Below are 25,549 nucleotides of genomic sequence, written 5' to 3'. Positions count from 1 at the left end.
CTGGGGAAAATGGAAGGAAAAAGGAAGAGGGGCCGACCAAGGGCAAGATGGATGAATTGACTGGATTGACCTTGAAGGAGCTGGGGATGGTGACGACCGACAAGGAGCTCTGGCGTGGACTGGTCTATGAAGTCATGAAGAGTCGGAAACGACTGAATTAATGAACAACAAACCACCTGAATTCCCTTAGCTAGTTCCAACTAGAGTACTCGTTGACCGGGGAGCGCCGTGAGCCCCCATGTCAGCCCCAGCTTCTCCAACCTAGCAGTTCGAAAACATGCAAATGTGAGTAGACCAGTAGATACCGCTCTGGCGGGAAGGTAACGGCGCTCCATGCAGTCATGTCGTCCACATGACCTAGGAGGTATCTACGGACAACGCCGGCTCTTTGGCTGAGAAATGGAGATGAGCACCACACCCCAGAGTGGGACACGGCTGGACTTAATGTCAGGGGAAAATTTTACCTTTCATACAATCTATCTATCTATCTATCTATCTATCTATCTATCTATCTATCTCAGACATGGACAATCTTTAGGAGGGAAACTCTAACTTTAGAACCCAGGGGCCATCCAGCCCTTCCGCAATACTGGAAAAGCACGATCAAAGCACCCCCAACAGATGGCCACCAAACCTTTGTAATAATAAGGTGTTCCTGGTCAAATAGACCCTGGTCAAATAGTCCCTGGTCAAAGTGGTCCCTAGTCGCCTCCACACTGGTGGAGGCGACTAGGTGGGCCTCGCCTCCACACTGGTGGGCCTCGCCTCCACACTGGTGAGATAAGCAAGCCCGGAAAGGAGGCTTTAAAACCTCTGCCTCCCAGCTGCACCTTACTATCATCCTGCCTGCTTCTTGAGAACTTGAGAACTCAGTGCTTGGAGCTACTCTTGCGAAGTTGCTCCTTCGATATCTATTGGTGTAGCTGCTTCTGGAGAACTCAGTGCTTGGAGCTACTCCTACGAAGTTGCTCCTTTGACATCTATTTGTGTAGCTACTTCTTGAGAACTCAGTGCTGGAGACCGAGAGGAGATAGACAGACAGACCGCTGTTGTTGCCGCTGCTGCGGTCGCCCTTGCCGCAGCGAAATTGCTGCCAGAGTCCATCCCCTCCTCAGAGTGCTGAGGAGGGACGTGTCAGGGCCTGTGCTGTTGCCAAAGCCACCTCTGAGGCCGCCGCCGCGAGCGCCGCGTGTTCCAGCTGGGCCTTTACCGCCACTCTGCCATCCGATTGGGCCGCGGCAGAGCTGCCCCCGGGAGGGGACAAGCAACCGGGTGAGAGCTGCTGCCGCCATTGCTGCTGACACTGCCACCACCATCATCGTAGCTAAGGCCACGGTGGGAGCCTTCCCCTTCTCAGGGAGCTGTGAAGGGTGAGTAGCCCCCTGCCCGGCCGGTGCTGCTACCGCGGCAATTGACGCGACCCTTCAATAACCCCAGCTGGCGTTTGGCCTCGATTCCATCGGCCGCTAGTGCCTCTGGCCTGGTGTCCTGCAGGGCCTCCGTTGTGGAACTGTTGCTGTGGTCCTTGGCGCGCCTGCCCCGCCAACCCTTCGCGGCCCCAGTTGCTGCCGTTCGACTTGGCGCTTGGTTGGGCCTCCGGCGCATCGATCTCTGGCGCGCCGGTCTCCCGTGTGCTTGCTGCCTGCCGTGGCCCGACGCGTTGGCCCCGGCTCTGCCGGACACTTGGTCGTCCCTTCCTGTCACCCACCCGGTGCTCGGTCATCAGCCCGGCGTTCCGGCTCCGGCTCCGGCCCAACAATTAAGGACGTCCGGCCTGGCATTCGAGGGAGTTCTTCATTGCGCCGGTTCGCTGATCTGCCGTTTTCCAGCGCCCCAGCTCCTCCATCCCTCTGGGAGTAATCTGCCGCCATTGCTCGAGTTTTTATCATCTCGCCGGGCAACCCACCAAATCCGGAAAACCGTGTGGGCCATCCTTGTTTTGGTTTAATTATTGCCATCTTCCGGCATCTCATTGTCTCCAATTTTGTGGGTTACTAGCATTTATACTATCAGCACCTTAACCTATTACATCAGTGGACTATTATTTTATATGAGCTTTAGCACCTTAATCTTTCTTAACCTTGCTATCTATTTTTGAGTGTGCTAATCATTCTTGACGGTGCCAATTACCTCTGCTTTTATTGACTATTATTGTAGTCTATGTTGACCATCTTAATTTGTGCTGACCGTTCCTGATGGTTGCTAACTAATCTTGATTCCATGACCAGTTGGTTACATCGTGTATTTTATTAATTGTTGTGATCTTGCACTTTATGCCATTAGCACTTTAAACTACTTCTTTGTGCACTTAACCAACTATAGCACTTTAATTTGATTGATACAGCTAGTGTTGAATCAGGCCTCCATGACGCACTTTAGTTAACACCTTGGGTTAATTTAAGCCATCGCATGTATTTGTTGTTCTACTGTGTTGTGCTGAAATAAGTTTCCATCTGTATTTCAACAGCTTAACCCTGCCCTGACTGTGCTTAACAATTACTACTCATGCCACCATCTACTTCTTGGCATCTGTTAATTTGGTTGCTAATTGCATATGTGGGTAAGAAGAAATGGAATAGCACGAGGGAACTCGAATACAGCCTAACAGGACCGAAGACCACTTGGAAGGCAAAGCTATGGCAAACTGAAATTGTAACATGGCATGCAAACCGCAATGATCCTTGGTTTATTATTATAAGCATCAAATGCGTCATGGAGGAGGGAGAGGCTTCCGTTAACCGAGGAGCCCCCATAGAAGTCGTGGTGGGGAAGGGGAGATACGGGAAAAGGAGACCTTTAATTCGGCCTAGGGAACGTGGAACAACATTAGTAATCCCAAATCGGTCTCCTGATACGGTAAGTAGGTGTAACCAGGATGGCGGTCCCTCAGGATTGAAAGTGGTGCTGTTGAACGCCAGATCTGTCAATGGTAAAACAACTTTCATCCAGGATTTAATCCTGGATGAACGGGCAGATCTGGCGTGCATCACAGAGACCTGGCTGGACGAAGCTGGAGGTGTAAACTTGACCCAGCTTTGTCCACCCGGGTTCTCTGTGCAGCATCAACCGAGATCCGGAGGGCGGGGAGGCGGGGTTGCAGTAGTCTATAGAGATTCCATTTCTCTGACCAGGACCCCCATCCCGCAGTCAACAAATTTTGAATGCGTCCACCTGAGGGTGGGTGACCGGGACAGATTAGGGATTCTGCTAGTGTACCGTCCACCTCGCTGCACTACAGTCTCCCTACCTGAGCTAGCGGGGGTAGTCTCGGACCTGGCATTGGAGTCCCAACGGCTGCTTGTGCTGGGGGACTTCAACGTCCACGCCGAGGCTGCCCTAACGGGAGCGGCTCAGGACTTCATGTCTACCATGGCGACCATGGGTCTGTCCCAACAAGTATCTGGCCCCACCCACAGTGCTGGACATACATTGGACTTGGTTTTCTGCCAGGGATGGGAGGAAGGTGGCGGTGTTGAGGAGTTATCCATCTCTCCGTTGCCATGGACCGACCACCACCTGGTCAGCTTTAGACTTACTGCGCCCCCTAACCTCCACAGAGGTGGAGGACCTATTAAATTGGTCCGCCCCAGGAGGCTTATGGATCCGGAAGGATTCCTGATGGCTCTTGGGGATTTCCCCGCCACCTCGGTTGGTGATCCTGTTGATGCCCTGGTCGCTCTCTGGAATGGGGAGATGACCAGGGCAATAGACACGATCGCTCCAGAACGTCCCCTCTCAAGTAGCCGAACTAAACCAGCTCCTTGGTTTACTGAGGAGCTGGCGGTGTTGAAGCGAAAGAAGAGGGAACTAGAGAGCGTGTGGCGTTCGGATCCGAGCGAGCCAAACCGAACACGGTTTGTGTCCTTTTTAAGGTCATATGCTGCGGCAATAAGAGCCGCAAAGAAAACTTTCTTTGCGGCCACTATTGCGTCTGCAAAGAACCGTCCGGCTGAACTGTTCCGAGTTGTCAGAGGCCTTTTAAAACCCACCATTCAGGATGGGTGCCCTGATGACGCGGCAGCTCGCTGTGAAGCTTTTGCTCGGTTCTTTACAGACAAAGTCGCTTTGATCCGCTCTGGACTGGACACCATATTAACGGCAGTCTCTGAGGATGTAACACGAGCATCTGCTTGTCCGATTTTGATGGATTCATTTCAATTGGTTCAAACCGAGGATGTGGACAAGGTGCTTGGAGGAATGAGAGCTACCACATGCATCCTAGACCCCTGCCCATCCTGGCTTCTAAAGGAGGCCAGAGGGGGATTGGCCGAGTGGGTTAAGGTGGTGGTTAATGCCTCCCTTCGGGAAGGCATTTTTCCAGCCAGCTTAAAGCAAGCTGTGATAAAACCGCTGTTGAAGAAACCATCACTGGACCCCACTCAATTGGTAAACTATCGGCCTGTTTCCAATCTTCCCTTTTTGGGCAAAGTCATGGAACGTGTGGTGGCCTCACAACTCCAGGCATTCTTGGTAGACACGGATTATCTAGACCCGGCACAGTCTGGCTTTAGGCCGGGACATGGTACCGAGACAGCCTTGGTCGCCTTAGTGGATGATCTCCGTCGGGAGCTCGACAGGGGGAGTGTGTCCCTGTTGGTGCTACTCGACCTCTCAGCGGCCTTCGATACCGTCGACCATGGTATCCTTCTGGGACGCCTCGCGGGAATGGGTCTCGGAGGTACTGCTCTGCAGTGGCTCCGGTCATTCCTCGAGGGTCGGTCTCAGAAGGTGTCACTGGGGGACTCCTGTTCTACCCCACAACCTTTGTTTTGTGGGGTTCCTCAGGGTTCAATACTGTCCCCCATGTTGTTTAACATCTACATGAAGCCGCTGGGCGAGATCATCCGGAGTTTCGGGGTGCGGTGTCATCTGTACGCAGATGATGTCCAGCTCTGTCACTCCTTCCCACCCGCTACTAAGGAGGCTGTCGAGGTCCTGAACCGGTGCTTGGCCGCTGTGACGGTCTGGATGGGGGCGAACAAATTGAAATTGAATCCAGACAAGACAGAGGTACTCCTGGTCAGTCGCAGGGCCGAACAGGGTATAGGGTTACAGCCTGTGTTAGACGGGGTCGCACTCCCCCTGAAGACACAGGTTCGCAGTTTGGGTGTGATCCTGGACTCATCGCTGAGCCTGGATCCCCAGGTTTCGGCGGTGACCAGGGGAGCATTCGCACAGTTAAGACTCGTGCGCCAACTGCGACCGTACCTTGGGAAGTCTGACTTGGCCACGGTAGTCCACGCTCTGGTTACATCCCGCCTTGACTACTGCAACGCTCTCTACGTGGGGTTGCCTTTGAAGACGGCCCGGAAGCTCCAATTAGTCCAACGGGCGGCAGCCATGGTATTAACAGGAGCAGGGCGCAGGGAGCATACAACTCCTCTGCTGTACCAGCTCCACTGGCTACCGATTAGCTACCGAGCCCAATTCAAAGTGCTGGCTTTGGCCTTTAAAGCCCTAAACGGTTCTGGCCCTACATACCTATCCGAACGTATCTCGGCCTATCAGCCCACCAGGACCCTAAGATCTTCAGGAGAAGCCCTTCTCTCCATCCCGCCTGCTTCACAAGTGCGGCTTGCGGGAACGAGAAATAGGGCCTTTTCTGTGGTGGCCCCCCGGCTTTGGAATGCCCTCCCTACTGAAATAAGATCAGCCACCTCGCTAATGGCATTTCGGAAAAAACTGAAAACTTGGATGTTCGAGCAAGTTTTCAACTAATTCCGATGTGATGATGTTTTGATCATGGACTAGCAATCAAGGATAACGAATTGGATTACGACTTTAACTATGAGATGTTCCGGTCTGTATTGGTGGCCCAATACTATGTATGTATATGTATGTATTTTTATATTTTATTTTATATTTTTAAAGTGAATATTGTATTTTTAAATATGTTGTAAACCGCAATGAGTCGCCGCACAGGCTGAGATATTAGCGGTATACAAGTGTACTAAATAAATAAATAAATAGTCAAGTGGTCCCTAGTCAAAGTGGTCCTTGGTCAAATAGTCCCTGGTCAAAGTGGTCCCTGGTCAAAGTGGTACCTGGTTAAGTGGTTCCTGGTCAAACAGTCCCTGGTCAAAGTGGTCCCTAGTCAAGTGGTCCCTAGTCAAAGTGGTCCTTGGTCAAATAGTCCCTGGTCAAAGTGGTCCCTGGTCAAAGTGGTACCTGGTTAAGTGGTTCCTGGTCAAATAGTCCCTGGTCAAGTGGTCCCTGGTCAAGTGACCCCTGGTCAAATAGACCCTGGTCAAAGTGGTACCTGGTCAAGTGGCACCTGGTCAAATAGACCTTGGTTAAATAGTCCCTGGTCAAAGTGGTCCCTGGTCATAGTGATACCTGGTTAAGTGGTCCCTGGTCAAATAGACCCTGGTCAAATAGTCCCTGGTCAAAGTGCTACCTGGTCAAGTGGTCCCTAGTCAAATAGACCCTGGTCAAGTAGTCCCTGGTCAAAGTGGTCTCTGGTCAAATAGACCCTAGTCAAATAGTCCCTAGTCAAAATGGTCTCTGGTCGAGTGGTCCCTGTTCAAAGTGGTCCCTGATCAAAAAATGGTCGGGAACCACTGATGGAGGGCAACTCTAACTTTAGAACCCAGGGGCCATCCAGCCCTTCCGCAATACTGGAAAAGCACGATCAAAGCACCCCCAACAGATGGCCACCAAACCTTTGTAATAATAATAATAACAATGATAATAATAACAATAATAATAGCAGAAACCCAACGGGGCACTCTAAGGTCTCCGCGGAGCACAGTTTGAGAACCACTGGTATAGAGAATATGTAGGGATCATTAAGGTCTCTACATGAAAAACTTAGGTTCACCTTGACCCAGCCGCTGTGAATTCTGCTGTTCCTGCTGCTGCTGATGCCGCCGGGCCAGTTTCTTCATCTGAAAAGGAAAGGAAGTGAAGAATAAACAGGGCTATCCACTCCAAACTGTCTCCTCAAGCTGCTGCATATCTATATTTCACCATCTCATTCTTCCTTTTTCAGCCAGATCTTACCTTTGCTCTCTGATTCTGAAACCACACTTGGACAACACGAACACTGAGACCTGTTTCAGCTGCTAGCGTCTCCCTGACCTGCAGAGAAAGGAAATAGAATGAGTTTCCTTGTGTGGTCTACAGACCACTACTGGTCCGCAAGAACGAAAATACGGTCCGCAACCTCACCATTACTATATTGTTGCCTCAAAATCACGTGGTTAACGACAGTGACTGGTCTCACAAAATGGGAATGTCGGGAAGGACTGACTACCCACGAAAGATTACTAAATATGGTTTTCTGTGGGCGAGCACGTGGAGATTACTGGATGGCATATGCTCTGCATCAGAAACTAGAGCTGATGTGGTCTATCCAATGCAATTTTCTGAATCAGCACCCCAAATAAACAAACCAAATCTAAATTTGACCAAAAATGGATACATAACGCTTTTGGTACTAATGTTGGAGAGTGGTCCCTGGTCAAAGTGGGCTCTGGTCAAATAGACCCTGGTCAAATAGTCCCTGGTAAAAATGGTCCCTGGTCAAAGTGGTCTCTGGTCAAGTGGTCCCTGGTCAAAGTGGTACCTGGTCAAATAGTCCCTGGTCAAAGTAGTCCCTGGTCAAAGTGGTCCCTGGTAAAAATGGTCCCTGGTCAAAGTGGTCTCTGGTCAAACAGTCCCTGGTCAAAGTGGCCCCTGGTCAAATAGACCCTGGTCAAAGTGGTCCCTGGTCAAATAGATCCTGGTCAAAGTACTCCCTGGTCAAGTGGCCCCTGGTCAAATAGACCCTGGTCAAATAGTCCCTGGTCAAAGTGGTCCCTGGTCAAAGTGGTACCTGGTTAAGTGGTTCCTGGTCAAACAGTTCCTGGTCAAAGTGGTCCCTAGTCAAGTGGCCCCTGGTCAAATAGACCCTGGTCAAATAGACCCTGGTCAAATAGTCCCTGGTCAAAGTGGTACCTGGTTAAGTGGTTCCTGGTCAAACAGTTCCTGGTCAAAGTGGTCCCTAGTCAAGTGGCCCCTGGTCAAATAGACCCTGGTCAAATAGTCCCTGGTCAAAGTGGTACCTGGTTAAGTGGTTCCTGGTCAAACAGTCCTTGGTCAAAGTGGTCCCTGGTCAAATAGTCCCTGGTCAAAGTGGTCCCTGGTCAAATAGACATTGGTCAAATAGTCCCTGATCAAAGTGGTCCCTGGTCAAAGTGGTACCTGGTCCCTGGTCCCTGGTCAAATAGACCTTGGTCAAATAGTCCCTGCCCAAAGAGGTCCCTGGTCAAATAGTCCCTGGTCAAAGTGGTCCCTGGTCAAAGTGGTCCCTAGTCCACAAAATGTTGGGAACCAGTGATGTAGGACCTTTTCAGATGTTCTTCAGTGAAGATGTTCATGTGTTTAGCCCCCCAGAAGTCTACTTGATGTGAGGGCACTTCTGGTGGGAAGAGACTTCCAAAAGCAGTGCAAATGATGGGTTTTGCTAAGATCTCAGGAATACAGTAATGCAGTTATTAGTGGCGACCTTCCAGACATGCCAAGGTGTTGCCACTGAAAAATCCATACCTTCCGACAAGGTTTAGAGGACACTTCAAAAGACGCTTTGAAAGCTCTCCTTTGCTGCGTTGTGAGTATTGTCCGTGGCCGCTTGGGCCTCCTTGGATCCTTTCCATCGTCACCGCCCTTCCCTGGGTTTGTTTGGCCTTTGGTTGGTTTGACATCTCCATCTTCGTCATCACTTTTCACTGTGGATTGAGGAAAAACAGACATGATGACGCAGGTTGGGACCCTACTGGTGATGTGATGTTCCCTTATGGTTGGTCAACTTTTGCACGTCTCCACGGGGCTTACCTGAATCGGAGTCGTCGGGACTGACGGAGCTGAGCAAATCCTTCTCCTTCTCATAGTCACTCTTGCAGAGCAACTGCCCTTCCTTCAGCACAAACTCGTCCCCTTTCCGCAGTTGTCGCTCACAGACACAGCAACAGAAGCAGCCTAGGTGGTAGACGCACTCCAGGGCCCGCATCACAAACTCCGTGGGGGCGATCTTCTCCATGCAGCCACTGCACTTGGCAGCAAAGAGTCTATCAAAGACAAGAGCAAAGAGGAAAACATTAGATCCTCGGCACAAAAGGGAGCCCTGGAATCTGGGTTGGACATTCGGGATGGAGGGACCACCAAGGCAGATTCAGAAGCTTGATCGGAAAAAGTAATTGTCACACACACACACACACACACACAAGCGAGTGGAGTGGAGGTGGAGGCATGCCGCATGCAGCCCCTTCTCTTTCCCTCCTATGTCAGGAGAGCAGTCTCCTCCTCCTCCTTTCCCTGTTGGGAAAGCAGCAGCAATGGAGCATCCACGCAAGGAAGAAGGAGAGGAGGAGGCGAGGAAGGTCCATGGTGCTTGAATGAAGGGCCTTCCTTCTCTCCCTCCCTTCCCTTCTTTCCTCCCTTTCCTTCCTTTCTTTCCTTTTCTTCTTTCCTTCTCCTTCCTTTCCTTCTTTCCCTCCTTCCCATCCTTCCTGTCCCTCCTTTCTTCTTCCTTTCCTTCTTTTCCTCCCTCCCTCCCTTTCCTCCTTCTTTCCCTTGCTTCATTGCCTTCCCCTTCATTTCCTTCCCTCCCTCCTTTCTTCACCCCCCTCCTTTCTTTCCCTCCTTCCTTCCTCCTTCCTCCCTTCTCCTCCCTCCCTCCCTCCCTTCCTGACCTTTTTTTCCCTACCTTCCCTTCTTTCCCTCTCTTCCTTTTTCCTTCCTTCCTGTCCCTCCTTCCTTCTTCCTTTTCTTCTTTTCCTCCCTCCCTCCCTTTCCTCCTTCTTTCCCTTTCTTCATTTACTTCCCCTTCATTTCCTTCCCTCCCTCCTTTCTTCACCCCCTCCTTTCTTTCCCTCCCTCCTTCCTTCCTTCCTCCTTCCTCCCTTCTCTTCCCTCCCTCCCTCCCTCCCTCCCTGTCCTTTTTTCCCTGCCTTCCCTTCTTTCCCCCCCTCCCTCCCTTTTTCCTTCCTTCCTGTCCCTCCTTCCTTCTTCCTTTCCTTCTTTTCCTCCCTCCCTTCCTCCCTTTCCTTCTTCTTTCCCTTGCTTCATTTCCTTCCCCTTCATTTCCTTGCTTCATTTTATTCCCCTTTCCTCCTTTCTTCACCCCCTCCTTTCTTTCCCTCCTTCCTTCCTCCTTCCTTCCTTCCTTCTCCTCCCTCCCTTCCTGTCCTTCTTTTTTTCCTACTTTCCCTTCTTTCCCTCCCTCCCTCCCTTTTTCCTTCCTTCCTTCCTTCCTTCCTTCCTTCCTTCCTGTCCGTCTTTCCTTCTTCCTTTCCTTCTTTTCCTCCCTCCCTCCATCCCTCCCTTTCCTCCTTCTTTCCCTTTCTTCATTTCCTTCCCTCCCTCCTTTCGTCATTCCCCTCCATTCTTTCCCTCCTTCCTTTCCTTCTTCCTAAGATATAAATACAATATTAAATGGAAGAGACAGTCAAGAAGTAACTAGAGAAGGAAGGAAGGAAGGAAGGAAGGAAGGAAGGAAGGAAGGAGAGAAGCAGGTAGGGAAAGAAGGAAAGATAGAAAGATAGAGAAGCAAGGAAGGGGAGGAGGAAATAAAAAAGTGAAAGGAAAAAGAGAGGGAAGGAAGGAGAGAAGGAACAAAAGATAGGGAAGGAAGGAAGGAAGGAAGGAAGGAAGGATGTAACCAAAGAGCAAAGAAATGAAGGAAACAAACAGGTAGAGATAGAAGAAAGAAGAGAGATAGGGAAAGAAAAGGAGGAAAGGAAGGAAAGAGGGAAGGAGAGAAAGAGGGAGGGAAGGTTGGCCACAGCAACGCGTGGCGGGTACAGCTAGTAATAATAATAAAAATAATAACAATAACAACAATAATAATCTGTCTTTCTATCTATACACACAATAAAAGTGAAGATATGTATTTGTGTACGTGGCTGGGGTGTCCACTTATACAGACAACCTCCTGCCCCCACAAACAACTATAGCTCTCAGGACTCAGGAGACACCAAAGGCCTTCCCTCCAATGACATTACAAGTTATAGTGAGTGCCACAAACATGTCCAAGTTCCCTGCTAATGTCCTCCACCAACAACATATTACCTACCACCCAAGTGAAAGCTTCCATACGGGGACAATTTTACCCTAGATTTTCTGTTCTTCCTCCACCACGGACATCCCAGTGTTTCTGACTCTCTCTATTGGTGTGGAATTTGCATGACCTCGCCCACTGCCTCTCCCTTAACCCTTTCCTATTCTTTTCTCTGGCACACAGCAAACAGAGGAATTGATCAGCAACTGAGCATACTAGAGAGGTTTGGGGAGAATTCACCATGATGTATAGGAGTTGTAGGTCCTGGGATGTATAAGTTCAACTACAATCTAAGAACACTCTGAACTCCACCAACTATGAACCTGGAACTAACTTGGCACACAGAAACCTCATGACCGATAACAAATACTGGAGGTCTTTGGAGGGATTTATAGGAGTTGTAGTTCACCTACATCCACAGCATACTATGAACTCAAAACACAATGGATCTCGACCAAACTTGGCACGCATACCCTATATGCCCAAATATGAATACTGGTGGATTTTAGGGTAATTGGTCTGGACATTTGGAGTTGTAGTTATTGGGATTTATAGTTCACCTACAATCAATGAGCATCGCTGAATTCCACCAAAGATGGAATTGGACCAAACTTGGTACACAGAGCAATATATACTGGAGGCCTTTGGGAGAAATTCACCTTGATTTGAGGGAGTTGTAGTTCACCTACATCCAGAGAGCACTGTGAACCCAAACACCAATGGATCTGGACTAAACTTGGCACACATACCTGGTATGTTGAAATTTGATTTCTGGAGGGGTTGAGGGGGAACTGACCTTACTTTCTGGGAGCTGTAGTTCACCCACAAACAGAGAAAGTGTGACCATTGAAATTTGATTACTGGAGAGATTTGGAGGGGGGAACTGACCTTCCTTTCTGGGAGCTGTAGTTCACCCACAACCAGAGAAAGTGTGACCTCCACTGATGATGGATCTGGACCAAACTTGGCACACAGAACCTCTATGACCAACCGAACCTATTGGAGGTGTTTGGGAGTTGTAGTTTACTCTACAGCCAGAGAGCGCACTGAACTCCACCGATGATGCATCTAGAGCAAACTTGCCCAACATAACACACTTTAATGATGGAGATTTGTGGGGTTAACCTGGCATGATGTAAGTTGTAGTTTACCCACAACCTTTTGTAGAATTAATTGCTGATTTACAGCATTAAAAACTTTTTCAAAACAAGCTAGTGAAACAATTCTTCTGGGTTGTGAGTGCGGCAAGCAGAACACAGAGGATGGAGAGACCCTCGTCTCTGTCTGACTTTTTTTGCTTCTCTTGTACCACATTAATTGCTTGGATTGGAAACCCTTTACCGGGCGGTCTGCTCAGCCTCCCTTGCAACCCTTCAACAGGTTTACTACCCTGTGTTCAGACGCCCGAGACACCTAATGAGCTGTGGTCTTGATCGAGAGATAGCAGCCCAGGCCGTTTGTCAAGGTCGGTTTCCGGCTGTGTGCGTTTAGCTCAACTCTCCCAGTTGCAGAGCTAAATTAGAGATCGATTTGTGTGGACTTGACCGACGCATTTCCATTGAGACACAAAGGCATGCTTCCATGCTACACCCCTGGAACACCCCGGCACCTATTTCAATGCACCACTAAGAGGCCACGGCACATTGCAATTATCTTTCCTCCAGAACATATCCTTTGACACCAGCTTAAGCTGAAATATATTGACTCCAGCAACAGTTTGCACATTGGATCAGGACCCTGGGAAATGAGCATTTGAATCCCCACTCAATCTCAGAAACCCATTTTGGGCATGTCGGACTTATTTATTTACCATTATATTTTGCCCCAAAGGGGACTCGGAGTGGCTTACAAGTTATATGTACATGCAATATATTATATTATATCGTGCCAGCTTTTCCAGTTGCTTCTCGTCAATTCTTCTATCACCTGGGATTGGAATAATTATTAAATAATCTATATAAATAAACATGTAATGTTCGTTTGTTGGATTAACAGAACTCAAAAACCACTGGATGAACTGACACCAAATTTGGACACAAGACACCTAACAACCCAATGTATGTCCTTCACTCAAAAAACTGATTTTGTCATTTGGGAGTTGTAGTTGCTGGGATTTATAGTTCACCTACAATAAAAGAGCATTCTGAAACTCCACCAACGATAGAATTGAACCAATCTTGGGACACAGAACTCCCATGATCAACAGAAAACACTAGAAGAGTTTGGTGGGCATTGACGTTGAGTTTGGGAGTTGTAGTTTACCTACATCTAGAGATCACTGTGGACTCAAACAATGATGGATCTGGACCAAACTCTACACAAATACTCAATATGCCCAAAAGTGAAAACTGGTGGAGTTTGGAGAAAATAGAATCTTGACATTTGGGAGTTGTAGTTGCAGGGATTAATAGTTCACCTATAATCACAGAGCATTCTGAACCCCACCCATGACAGAATTGGGCCAAACCTTCCACACTGAACCCCTATGTGGGCTATGTGGCAGGGGATGGCTAGTAGTCGTAGTAGTAGTAGTAGTAGTAGTAGTAGTAGTATAATAATAATAATAATAATAATAATAATAATACAAAGTATGAATTGTCGATGTTGCAATCCCAGGTGACAGTAGGATTGAAGAGAAACAACTGGAAAAGCTGACATGATATGAGGAGTTAAAGATCGAACTGCAAAACCAGTCAAGGTGGTCCCAGTGGTGATCGGCACACTGGGTACAGTGCCTAAAGACCTTGGCCTGCACTTAAACACAATTGGCACTGACAAGATTACCATCTGCCAGCTGCAAAAGGCCACCTTACTGGGATCTGCACGTATTATTCGCCGATACATCACACAGTCCTAGACACTTGGGAAGTGTCTGACAGGTGATCCAATACAACAGCCAGCAGCGTGTCTCCTGTGGACTCATCTTGTTGTGTTTCAAATAATAATAATAATAATAATAATAATAATAATAATAATAATAATAGAAACTGGCATGACTAAACTCAACCTGTTGTACTTTGGCCATAACATGAGAAGACAGAGCACACGAGAAAAGGTAAATACTTGGCAAGCTAGATGGTGGCAGAAAAGGGGGAAAGCACACCCAAAATGGGGAGAATCAATCAAGCTAACCACTACCTTAAGTTTGCAAGACCTGGACAGGACTGCAAGTGACCTCTTGTTCATAGAATTGTCACAAGCCAAAGTCAACTTGCAGTTGACAACAACATATGCACGCCATGCTCATGGAGGCACACATCCCCAGATTAATTAGCCAAAGGGTTGTTCATATCCACTGCCGGAAGAGGTTGCAATATAGATATGGTTCTGGATGTTCCTAGGAAGCTATAAAGTGCCACTGCAGTGGAAACGAGGCCATTGCCATTTTCCTTACGGCAGGACAGAAGCCATCTGGTGGGACTATTTTTCCCCCTCGCTATATCCACGGCTGATTTATTACCTCTTGGTTTGTTATCTTGCTTTTTTAAATCCGACTGCCTCAAATCACCGTTTGGCACTGTTTGCTCTTATAATAATGTCCTAACGAACTAACCTTTGCTTTTTCAATCGTTTCGCCCGGGTCTTTAATTTCCTCCTGTTTGTGGGGCAAATAGATTGTAATGGTTTTCTTATAACTCATTTACGGTGCAGCGAGAGAAAGAGAGAGAGAGAGATAAGAGTGTTGGGTTTACTGTTCACATTAAGTGCGGTTCAAGAGGTTCGCTAAACAGGACCCCGCCATCAGTGGGAACCTGGCTCAACTGGTTGAATTGGGCTCGAATTTATTTTTTAATTTTATCAAACACAGGTTGCACTTATAACCCAGGTTTACATCACCATAAAACATTAAAAAACACGCTTGGCAAGGACGGGGCCTTCTTGGTGGTGGCCCCCCGCCTGTGGAACTCACTCTCCGGAGAACTTAGTTCATCTTCATCCCTCCTCACCTTTAGAAAAGAGTTTCTGTTGGTCATGGGGGGTTCTGTGTGGGAAGTTTGCCCCAATTCTGTCATTGGTGGGGTTCAGAACGCTCTATGATTGTAGGTGAACTATAAATCCCAGTAACTACAACTCCCAAATGCCAAGGTCTATTTCCCCCAAACTTCATCTGTGTTCATATTTGGGCATATGGAATACTCATGCCAAGTTTGGTCCAGATCCATCATTGGTAGTCTCTGGATGTAGGTGAACTACAACTCCCAAACTCAAGATCAATGTCCACCAAACCCTTCCAGTATTTTCTGTTGGTTATGGGAGTCCTATTATGCAACGTTTGGTTCACTTCCATTGTTGGTGGAGTTCAGAATGCTTTTTGATTATAGGCGAATTATAAATCCCAGCAACTACAACTCCCGAATGACAAAATCATAATTTTTTGAGTGATGGTCACTCCTTGTGTTGTGAGACGTTTTGTTGCCAAATTGGGTGTGATTTCATTCATTGGTTCTTTTGTTTCTATGGTAGTCATATATATACTAGTCGTCCCCTGTCACGCGTTGCTGTGGCCCAGTCTGTATATATGTTTTATGTATGTGTGTATGTGTGTATATGTGTATATATCTATATCTATCTATATATGCAAACACACATATATACACATATACACAAATGTATACACAAATGTATACACAAATAGATAGATAGATAGATAGATAGATAGATAGATAGGTGTATATGTGTGTGTGCATGTGTGTATATATGTGTGTATACATGTGTATATATTTGTGTATTTCTGTGTTTATATGTGTTATGTATATTGTGTTTATGTGTGTGCTTGTGTCTATATGTGTATGTATGTCTATATGTATATGCAGAGGCGGCCCTAGGTAACACTATGGAATGAATACGCTTGCATGCTACTTTAAATGCCATGCCCCCATGTGATGGAGTTCTCCTAGGAGTTATAGTTTTTCAAGGTCCATACCCTTCTCTGGGTGCATTTACACTATGGAATGAATACCCTTGCATGCCATTTTAAATGCCATGGCTCCATGCGATGGAGTCCTCCTGGGTGTTATAGTTTCCCAAGGTCCATACCCTTCTCTGGGTGCATTTACACTATGGAATGAATACCCTTGCATGCCACTTTAAATACCATGCCCCCATGTGATGGAGTCCTCCTGGAAATTATAGTTACCCAAGGTCCATACCCTTCTCTGGGTGCATTTACACTATGGAATGAATACCATTGCATGCCACTTTAAATATCATGCCCCCATGTGATGGAGTCCTCCTGGAAATTATAGTTACCCAAGGTCCATACCCTTCTCTGGGTGCATTTACACTATGGAATAAATACCCTTGCATGCCACTTTAAATGCCATGGCCCCATGCGAGGGAGTCCTCTTGGGAGTTATAGTTTCCAAGGTTCATACTCTTCTCTGGGTGCATTTACACTATGGAATGAATACCCTTCCATGCCACTTTAAATGCCATGGCTCCATGCGATGGAGTCCTCCTGAGAGTTATAGTTACCTAAGGTCCATACCCTTCTCTGGGCGAATTTACACTATGAAATGAATGCCCTTGCATGCCACTTTAAATACCATGGCCCCATGTGATGCTGTCATCCTGGGAGTTATAGTTTCCTAAGGTCCATACCCTTCTCTGGGTGCATCTACACTGTGGAATGAATACAGTTGGACCTTCCTTTAAATACCACATCTCCATGAGATAGTCTTGGGAACTGCAGTTTCCCAATGTCCACGAACCTTCTGTGGGTGCATCTACGCAGTGAAATGAATGCAGCTGGACCTTACTTGAAATACCATCGCTCCATACTATGCAGTCCTGGGAGCTATAGTTTTCCAAGGTCCACACCTTTCTCTGTGGGACAGCCATGAGAGAGAGAGAGAGAGAAAGAGAGAGCATCACCGCTTTCCCTCCCTGTTTCTTTGCTTTCAGAATTGAAGACATACATTTACAAGTTAGTCTACCACAATGGTCTGAACTGTTTGTAGAATGGGATGTGCCATGATTTCTCTGAAAATGTATGGAAGAACTAATAATAATAATAATTCAAAGAGAGGGGGTCTTCCCCCCACACAAAGAACATGGGGAAGAGATGGTGAGTAGTGCCTAGCGATTACAGTGTGATGGCAAATCTACAGAAAGAATGCGGAGTACAACTGAGTAACACAGATACTTTTAACAGTGTGATGAAGGCAGGGAAATCATCCGTTTCATTTCAAAACCGAGTCAGACTGAGCTCTACTCTACCAAACACTTCCCAGCTTCAATGTGAGGAAGTCCTTTGTATTTGTTTGTCTCTTTAATCATGACAACACATGTCCTCGAATATACGTGTCCAAGTTTTCATCTTTCATACGTGTCCAAGTTTTCATCTGTAAGGATTTCGTTAGCCTCACGTTCAAAGAGGAAGGGGGAAATGGTTGCCTTTGCTCCAAGACCTCATTGCAATGAAGCCAAATGAATGCACCCTCGGCTTCATTTTGGGCCCGATAATTGACGCTCGGCCCGTTCCATCACTGTCTCCTGCTCTGATTCAGTGGCATCCTTCCCTCCCAGCGCTTTGATGGCAAAATGGATGAGGAATCAAATTATGGCTGGGAGAAGGGAATTAAAACCATCCTTCATTTGCAAAGCCTCCGGATTGCCTCCTCGCGCTCCACCTTTGGGATTTTAACACCCATTCGCTCTTTTACAAGCGCCGCAATGGCACGCTGCAGATTATGGATGCAATTTCCCTCTAATCTGCTCTGGAGCTGAGAAACGATTATGAGGGAGAGAGAGGGAAAGATTAAAAACGAGGAGAACAACAACAACAACAACAACGAAAAGTTCAAGGGGACTGGTTGGGTTCGGAAAAAAAATCCAAACCCCAAAAGCAAGAGCGGTTGCAATTAAAAAGCCAAATGCATTAATGCGCAGCAATTATATGGATAGGCGGGAAAAGGAACTGTAGTTTCAGGCTAAACTTTGGAAATGGACAAAGGCAACGAGAGGCAGAGGTTTCTGGGTAGCTTTTGTTTTTGCAGCCTTAGAAGACATGTTGCGACGGAGCGTCGTAAGGAATTAAGTGCCCAACATATTTCCATCCTCACCTGTACAAACTTAGCTCACTCAGCCAAAGAGTTTCCACCTCCTTAATAGTAATAATAATAATAATAATAATAATAATAATAATAATATTTTGTCGTGTCAGGAGTGACTCCTGGTGTGAGAGAATTGGCCGTCTGCAAGGACGTTGCCCTGGATGATTTGATGTTTTTATCATCCTTGTGGGAGGCTTCTCTGCTGTCCCCGCATGAGGAGCTGGAGCTGATAGAGGGAGCTCATCCGCCTCTCCCTGGATTCGAACCTGCGACCTGTTGGTCTTCAGTCCTGCCGGCACAAGGGTTTAACCCACTGTGCTACCAGGGGCTCAATAATAATAATAATAATAATAGGTAAAGGTAAAGGTTTTCCCCTGACATTCATTCCAGTCGTGTCCAACTCTGGGGTGTCATTCACCTCTCCATTTCTAAACGAAGAGCCAGCGTTGTCTATAGACACCTCCAAAGTCATATGGCCAGCATGACTGCATGGAGCGTCGTTACCTTCCCGCCAGAGCGGTACCTATTGATCTACTCACATTTGCATGTTTTCGAACTGCTAGGTTGGCAGAAGCTGGGGCTGACAGCGGAAGCTGACGCCACTCCCCGGATTTGAACCTGCGATCTTTCATAGAATCATAGAATCAAAGAGTTGGAAGAGACCTCATGGGCCATCCAGTCCAACCCCATTCTGCCAAGAAGCAGGAATGCTGCATTCAAATCACCCCTGACAGATGGCCATCCAGCATCTGTTTAAAAGCTTCCAAAGAAGGAGCCTCCACCACACTCCGGGACAGAGAGTTCCACTGCTGAACGGCTCTCACAGTCAGGAAGTTCTTCCTCATGTTTAGATGGAATCTCCTCTCTTGTAGTTTGAAGCCATTGCCCTAGTCTCCAAGGAAGCAGAAAACAAGCTTGCTCCCTCCTCCCTGTGGCTTCCTCTCACATATTTATACATGGCTATCATATCTTCTCTTAGCCTTCTCTTCTTCAGGCTAAACATCCCCAACTCCTTAAGCTGCTCCTCATAGGGTTTGTTGTCCAGACCCTTGATCATTTGAGTCGCCCTCCTCTGGACACATTCCAGCTTGGCAATATCTCTCTTGAATTCTGGTGCCCAGAATTGGACACAATATTCCAGGTGTCGTCTAACCAAAGAGGAATAGAGCATGGGGAGCATTACTTCCCTAGATCTAGACACTATCTAGTCAACATGTTTAGCAGTTCAGTGGTTTAACCCACTGCGCCACCGGGGGCTCCTTAATAATAATAATAATAATAATAAATAAAATGTAATAATAATAATAATAATAATAATAATTGATAAACTTTATTTATACCCCGCCACCATCTCCTCGAAGGGCGGCTAACATGAGGCCATGCCCAAAGATACAATACAGCAAAATAAAGTGCAAAATACAACAACAAAAATTACATTACAATAAACTATATACAGTGGCAAAATAAAGTAAACAAAGCAGAATAGTAGAAAATTGAACACAATGGGACCTACTGTATAGACCAGGCATGGAAAACTTCAACCCTCCAGATGTTTTGGACTTCAATTCCCACAATTCTTAACAGCCTACCCAGAAGTAATTGCTACAAAAGGCAAAAAACGTGAGATTTTGAGCCGAATATGCGGATCTTTGCATGTCTGTATGTCCCTGCGATCGGAAATCTGGGTTTGTTCCCAGGCTTTAGATGTTTGTTCCTGATTGGTCTGTTCCTAAAAAGAAGGTGACACTTGAGTAAAAGGCTAAAACTTTCTTTGTGTGCCAGAAATTTCATGAAACACGTAGAAGGGACATTTTCTCTGGCCAGGACAAAGCTGTGGCCCGCTACTCAATGTTGTTCATCTTTTCACAAGAAGAGCAACCAGGAACACTATGCTGTTGTCCAGACAACCCAATCTGTCTGGACAGATGGCCAGGCTCTAAAAAGTGTCGATAACGACAAAGTTCTGTCCCTGACTTGAAAGTGTGTGCTCCTATTTGATTGTGCAGTGCTGACTTGGGCAGAAGTGGTCCTACCCTGTCAACTTTGTTTGTGTGGCAGATATTTCATGAAACGTCTGGGCGGCACAGTTTCTCTGGCCAGGATAAAGATGGGAACTTTTGGAATGATTCACTGCAGTGATTCTTCGCATATCCACATGTTTAAGTTTCCAGCGGAAGCCCAACAGCGGCCATCTTGGGAACCTCTAAATCTCACAACTAAGTATCAAGTCTGCACAATGGAGGCAGAAATCTCAGGATCAGCAGGTCAGTATGTGGACCTCTTCTGAAGTCCCGGGATTTTTTTTTGTCCCTGTTTAAAACCCGTGATTTAGTGCTGCCTGGAAGTGCCCAGTGTTACCACTCTTAAGTTTCCCTGCTATTTGTAGAGGAGGAGACTAGGTTTACTGCTTCTTAAAGCTGTTTTACTCTAGAGGAGAGGCAGATGTGCACTCTTTCTCCTCTCCCAGCCAACACTAGCAACTTTCCAAAGCATTTTATTTATTTATTTAGTACACTTGTATACCGCTAATATCTCAGCCTAAAACGGCGACTCATTGCGGTTTACAACATTTAAAAACAACAATAATTCCGATTAAAAATATAAAACACATACATATACAATACACAGTATTGGGCCACCAATACAGACCAATGCATCTCTTAATTAAAATCATAATCCAATTTCGTTGTCTATGATTGCCAGTCCTTGATCAAAAACTTCATCGCATCGGATTAGCCGAATGCTTGCTCAAACATCCATGTTTTCAGTTTTTTCCGAAATGCCATCAGCGAGGTGGCTGATCTTATCTCTATAGGGAGGGCATTCCAAAGCCGCGGGGCCACCACAGAAAAGGCCCTGTCTCTCGTTCCCGCGAGCCGCACCTGTGAAGCAGGCGGGATGGAGAGAAGGGCCTCTCCCGAAGATCTTAGGGTCCTGGTGGGCTGATAGGCCGAGATACGTTCGGATAGATATGTAGGGCCAGAACCGTTTAGTGCTTTAAAGGCCAAAGCCAGCACTTTGAATTGGGCCCGGTAGCTAATCGGTAGCCAGTGGAGCTGGTACAGCAGAGGAGTTGTATGCTCCCTGCGCCCTGCTCCTGTTAATACCATGGCTGCCGCCCGTTGGACTAGTTGGAGCTTCCGGGCCGTCTTCAAAGGCAACCCCACGTAGAGAGCGTTGCAGTAGTCAAGGCGGGATGTAACCAGAGCGTGGACTACCGTGGCCAAGTCAGACTTCCCAAGGTACGGTCGCAGTTGGCGCACGAGTCTTAACTGTGCGAATGCTCCCCTGGTCACCGCTGAAACCTGGGGATCCAGGCTCAGCGATGAGTCCAGGATCACACCCAAACTGCGAACCTGTGTCTTCAGGGGGAGTGCGACCCCGTCTAACACAGGCTGTAACCCTATACCCTGTTCGGCCCTGCGACTGACCAGGAGTACCTCTGTCTTGTCTGGATTCAATTTCAATTTGTTCGCCCCCATCCAGACCGTCACAGCGGCCAAGCACCGGTTCAGGACCTCGACAGCCTCCTTAGTAGCAGGTGGGAAGGAGTGACAGAGTTGGACATCATCTGCGTACAGATGACACCGCACCCCGAAACTCCGGATGATCTCGCCCAGCGGTTTCATGTAGATGTTAAACAACATGGGGGATAGTATTGAACCCTGAGGAACCCCACAAAACAAAGGTTGTGGGGTAGAACAGGAGTCCCCCAGTAACACCTTCTGAGACCGGCCCTCGAGGAATGACCGGAGCCACTGCAAAGCAGTACCTCCGAGACCCATTCCCGCGAGGCGTCCCAGAAGGATACCGTGGTCGACGGTATCGAAGGCCGCTGAGAGGTCGAGTAGCACCAACAGGGACACACTCCCCCTGTCGAGCTCCCGACGGAGATCATCCACTAAGGCGACCAAGGCTGTCTCGGTACCATGCCCCGGCCTAAAGCCAGACTGTGCCGGATCCAGATAATCCGTGTCTACCAAGAATGCCTGGAGTTGTGAGGCCACCACACGTTCCATGACTTTGCCCAAAAAGGGGAGATTGGAAACAGGCCGATAGTTAACCAATTGAGTGGGGTCCAGTGATGGTTTCTTCAACAGTGGTTTTATCACAGCTTGCTTTAAGCTGGCTGGAAATATGCCTTCGCGGAGGGAGGCATTAACCACCACCTTAACCCACTCGGCCAATCCCCCTCTGGCCTCCTTTAGAAGCCAGGATGGGCAGGGGTCTAGGATGCATGTGGTAGGTCTCATTCCTCCAAGCACCTTGTCCACATCCTCGGTTTGAACTAATTGAAATGAATCCATCAAAATTGGACAAGCAGATGCTCGTGTTACATCCTCAGAGACTGCCGTTAATATGGTGTCCAGTCCAGAGCGGATCAAAGCGACTTTGTCTGCAAAGAACTGAGCAAAGGCTTCACAGCGAGCTGCCGAGTCATCAGGGCACCCATCCTGAATGGTGGGTTTTAACAGGCCTCTGACAACTCAGAACAGTTCGGCCGGACGGTTCTTTGCAGACGCAATAGTGGCCGCAAAGAAAGTTTTCTTTGCGGCTCTTATTGCCGCGGCGTATGACCTTAAAAAGGACACAAACCGTGTTCGATTTGGCTCGCTCGGATCCGAACACCACACGCCCTCTAGTTCCCTCTTCTTTTGCTTCAACGCCGCCAGCTCCTCAGTAAACCAAGGGGCTGGTTTAGTTCGGCTACTTGAGAGGGGACGTTCTGGAGCGATCGTGTCTATTGCCCTAGTCATCTCCCCATTCCAGAGAGCGACCAGGGCATCAACAGGATCACCAACCGAGGTGGCGGGAAATTCCCCAAGAGCCATCAGGAATCCCTCCGGATCCATAAGCCTCCTGGGGCGGACCAATTTAATAGGTCCTCCACCTCTGCGGAGGTTAGGGGGTGCAGTAAGTCTAAAGCTGACCAGGTGGTGGTCGGTCCATGGCAACAGAGAGATGGATAACTCCTCAACACCGCCGCCTTCCTCCCATCCCTGACAGAAAACCAAGTCCAATGTATGTCCAGCACTGTGGGTGGGGCCAGATACTTGTTGGGACAGTCCCATGGTCGCCATGGTAGACATGAAGTCCTGAGCTGCTCCCGTTAGGGCAGCCTCGGCATGGACATTGAAGTCCCCCAGCACAAGCAGCCGTTGGGACTCCAATGCCAGGTCCGAGACCACCCCCGCTAGCTCAGGTAGGGAGACTGTAGTGCAGCGAGGTGGACGGTACACTAGCAGAATCCCTAATCTGTCCCGGTCACCCACCCTCAGGTGGACGCATTCAAAATTTATTGACTGCGGGATGGGGGTCCTGGTCAGAGGAATGGAATCTCTGTAGACTACTTTTAGGGAAGCTCGGGGAAGGAAGAGCAATGACCTGGAGCTCAGTCGAGCTATCCTTCTTGGACTACCTTAAAAATCCCCTCTCTTGCCTTCAAGGCTGCAATCTCAGTTCTGGTTGGGATTTTGCTTCCTTAAATCTGTTTCTACTTTCTACTCTGGAGGAGAGGTAGGCTTCTCTTTTTGTTTGCTGGGATTACTATTATTATTTTACTGATACAAAAACACAGTATGTCACAGCAAATGAGATCTATATGATGGATTTCGTATCACAAACGTTGGCACTATTATTATTATTATTATTATTATTATTATTATTCTTTTAGAAATGTTTCCTGAAGGAGAGGAAGGGAAGGAGAAAAAGAAGCCCAAAGGGTGAAAGCCCCCAAACCCACCATACCTCAGGTCCCCAACTCCCAGTCAGTCCCACTAAATAAAAAGAATTAAGAAAATGAAGGAAAATTAAAAAGATTCAACTGCCAAATAGGGGAGGAGGAGCCAAGACTGGTGTTCGCTTGCTTTCGTGTTGAGCTGGTTTTCATACCGGGAGAGCCCTGACTGTTACGAGCTCCCGAAGGTACCAAAGGAAATGGAGGAAACGAAATCTGCACATGTCTAGTCTTTAGCTTTCTTGGCCAAATAGGGGAGGAAGAGCCGAGATTGGCTTCCGCTTGCTTTCTTGTCAAGCGGGTTTTCGTACCGGGAGGGCCCTGACCGTTACGACGTCCCGAAAGTACCGAAGGAACTGGAGGATATGAAATCGACACACAAGTCTTTAGCTTTGTTGGTCATATAGGGGAGGAAGAGCCGAGATTGGCTCCCGCTTGCTTTCGTGTTGAACGGGTTTTTGTACCGGGAGGGCCCTGACCATTACAAGCTCCCAAAAGTACCGAAGGAACTGAAATTGGCACACAAGTCTAGTCTTTAGCTTTGTTGGTCATATAGGGGAGGAAGAGCAGAGATTGGCTCCCGCTTCATGTCGAGCAGGTTTCATGTCGAGCAGGTTTTCGTACCAGGAGGGCCCTGACCGTTACGAGCTCCCGAAAGTACCGAAGAAACTGGAGGAAATTAAATTGGCACACAAGTCTAGTCTTTAGCTTTGTTGGTCATATAGGGGTGGAATAGCCGAGATTGGTTCCTGCTTGCTTTAGTGTCGAGCGGGTTTTCGTACCGGGAGGGCCCTGACCATTACGACCTCCCGAAAGCACTGAAGGAACTGGAGGAAATGAAATTGACACACAAGTCTAGTCTTTAACTTTTTTTTGCCAAAGAGAGCTGATGCATCTCCAAACCACAACTCCCCAAAATCCATAGGATTGAGCCGTGGAAGTTCAAGTTGGCCCAAACTGCATTCATTCCTAACAGTGACCAAATCTGGATACAAGACAGCACTTTGGAGAGACCCACAGTGATTTGCTTTGGCCTACAAATGGTATATTCCTAAAGGAATTCATAAACCCTTTATTGTTTTTGTTTTGTCTTGAAGGGCGGTGGGCAAGCATTATTATACAGGGAGGGAATGTATGACAATCTTTCCTCCTGGAATGGGACCATTAAGATGAGGGGTGGAGGTGGCGGGCGAGAGTTGGGACTTGTATAAAAAGCAAATCACTTCATCCGCCAGCTTGCCGAAGTTCCTCATGCCCAGAGCCCATCAAGGAAGCCATTTAGTTCCTGATTTGCAAGGGAGAGACTCCTCCGTCCTGCGGTGTTAATGTCTTTCCAGTGGGGGGTCGATTGCCAAATTCCAAACTCATCAACACCATCTTTTATTAATAAACCCTCAAAAGGGGGGCTTGGGGCCGAAGTTATTGCGGAAGGCGCGGAAAGCGCGGCGGTGTCATCCGTTATCTAGATTGCGAAAAGGGTGGGATGGGGAAATAAAACAAAAAAGTATGGATGGTTGATAAACAAAATGTTTCATGTGTTACATTTCCTCGCCTCCTCGCTGTATAAAACAGTGGGGGGCCGGAAGGAGATGCTGGCAAAGATTTGCGGTTGGAGGGGGAAATGGCGTTTGGCTGGAGATTCACCCCCCACCCACCCAATGCCTGATTTGTTGCTAGAGACATACAGAGTTCTCGCTCTCTTTCTTTCTCCCTCCCTCG

The 25,549-nt window shown here is 47.7% G+C and overlaps 1 protein-coding gene across 2 annotated transcripts in view; it reads right to left on the bottom strand.

Annotated features, from left to right (window-relative positions):
- LMX1B (LIM homeobox transcription factor 1 beta) overlaps nucleotides 1-25,549 on the bottom strand; it is a 227,484-nt gene that overhangs the window by 25,662 nt on the left and 176,273 nt on the right. For both annotated transcript variants that reach the window (XM_067471839.1, XM_067471838.1), the window contains exons 3-6: nucleotides 8,815-9,047; nucleotides 8,530-8,708; nucleotides 7,003-7,080; nucleotides 6,821-6,887 (exon numbers count right to left, since the gene is read on the bottom strand). In XM_067471839.1, the coding sequence (XP_067327940.1) occupies nucleotides 6,821-6,887; nucleotides 7,003-7,080; nucleotides 8,530-8,708; nucleotides 8,815-9,047 (557 nt within the window). The remainder of the gene's footprint in view (nucleotides 1-6,820; nucleotides 6,888-7,002; nucleotides 7,081-8,529; nucleotides 8,709-8,814; nucleotides 9,048-25,549) is intronic.

This window comes from Anolis sagrei, chromosome 11, assembly GCF_037176765.1.
Source record: "Anolis sagrei isolate rAnoSag1 chromosome 11, rAnoSag1.mat, whole genome shotgun sequence".
NCBI lineage: Eukaryota > Metazoa > Chordata > Lepidosauria > Squamata > Dactyloidae > Anolis > Anolis sagrei.
This window is presented reverse-complemented; position numbering and strand designations above follow the sequence as displayed.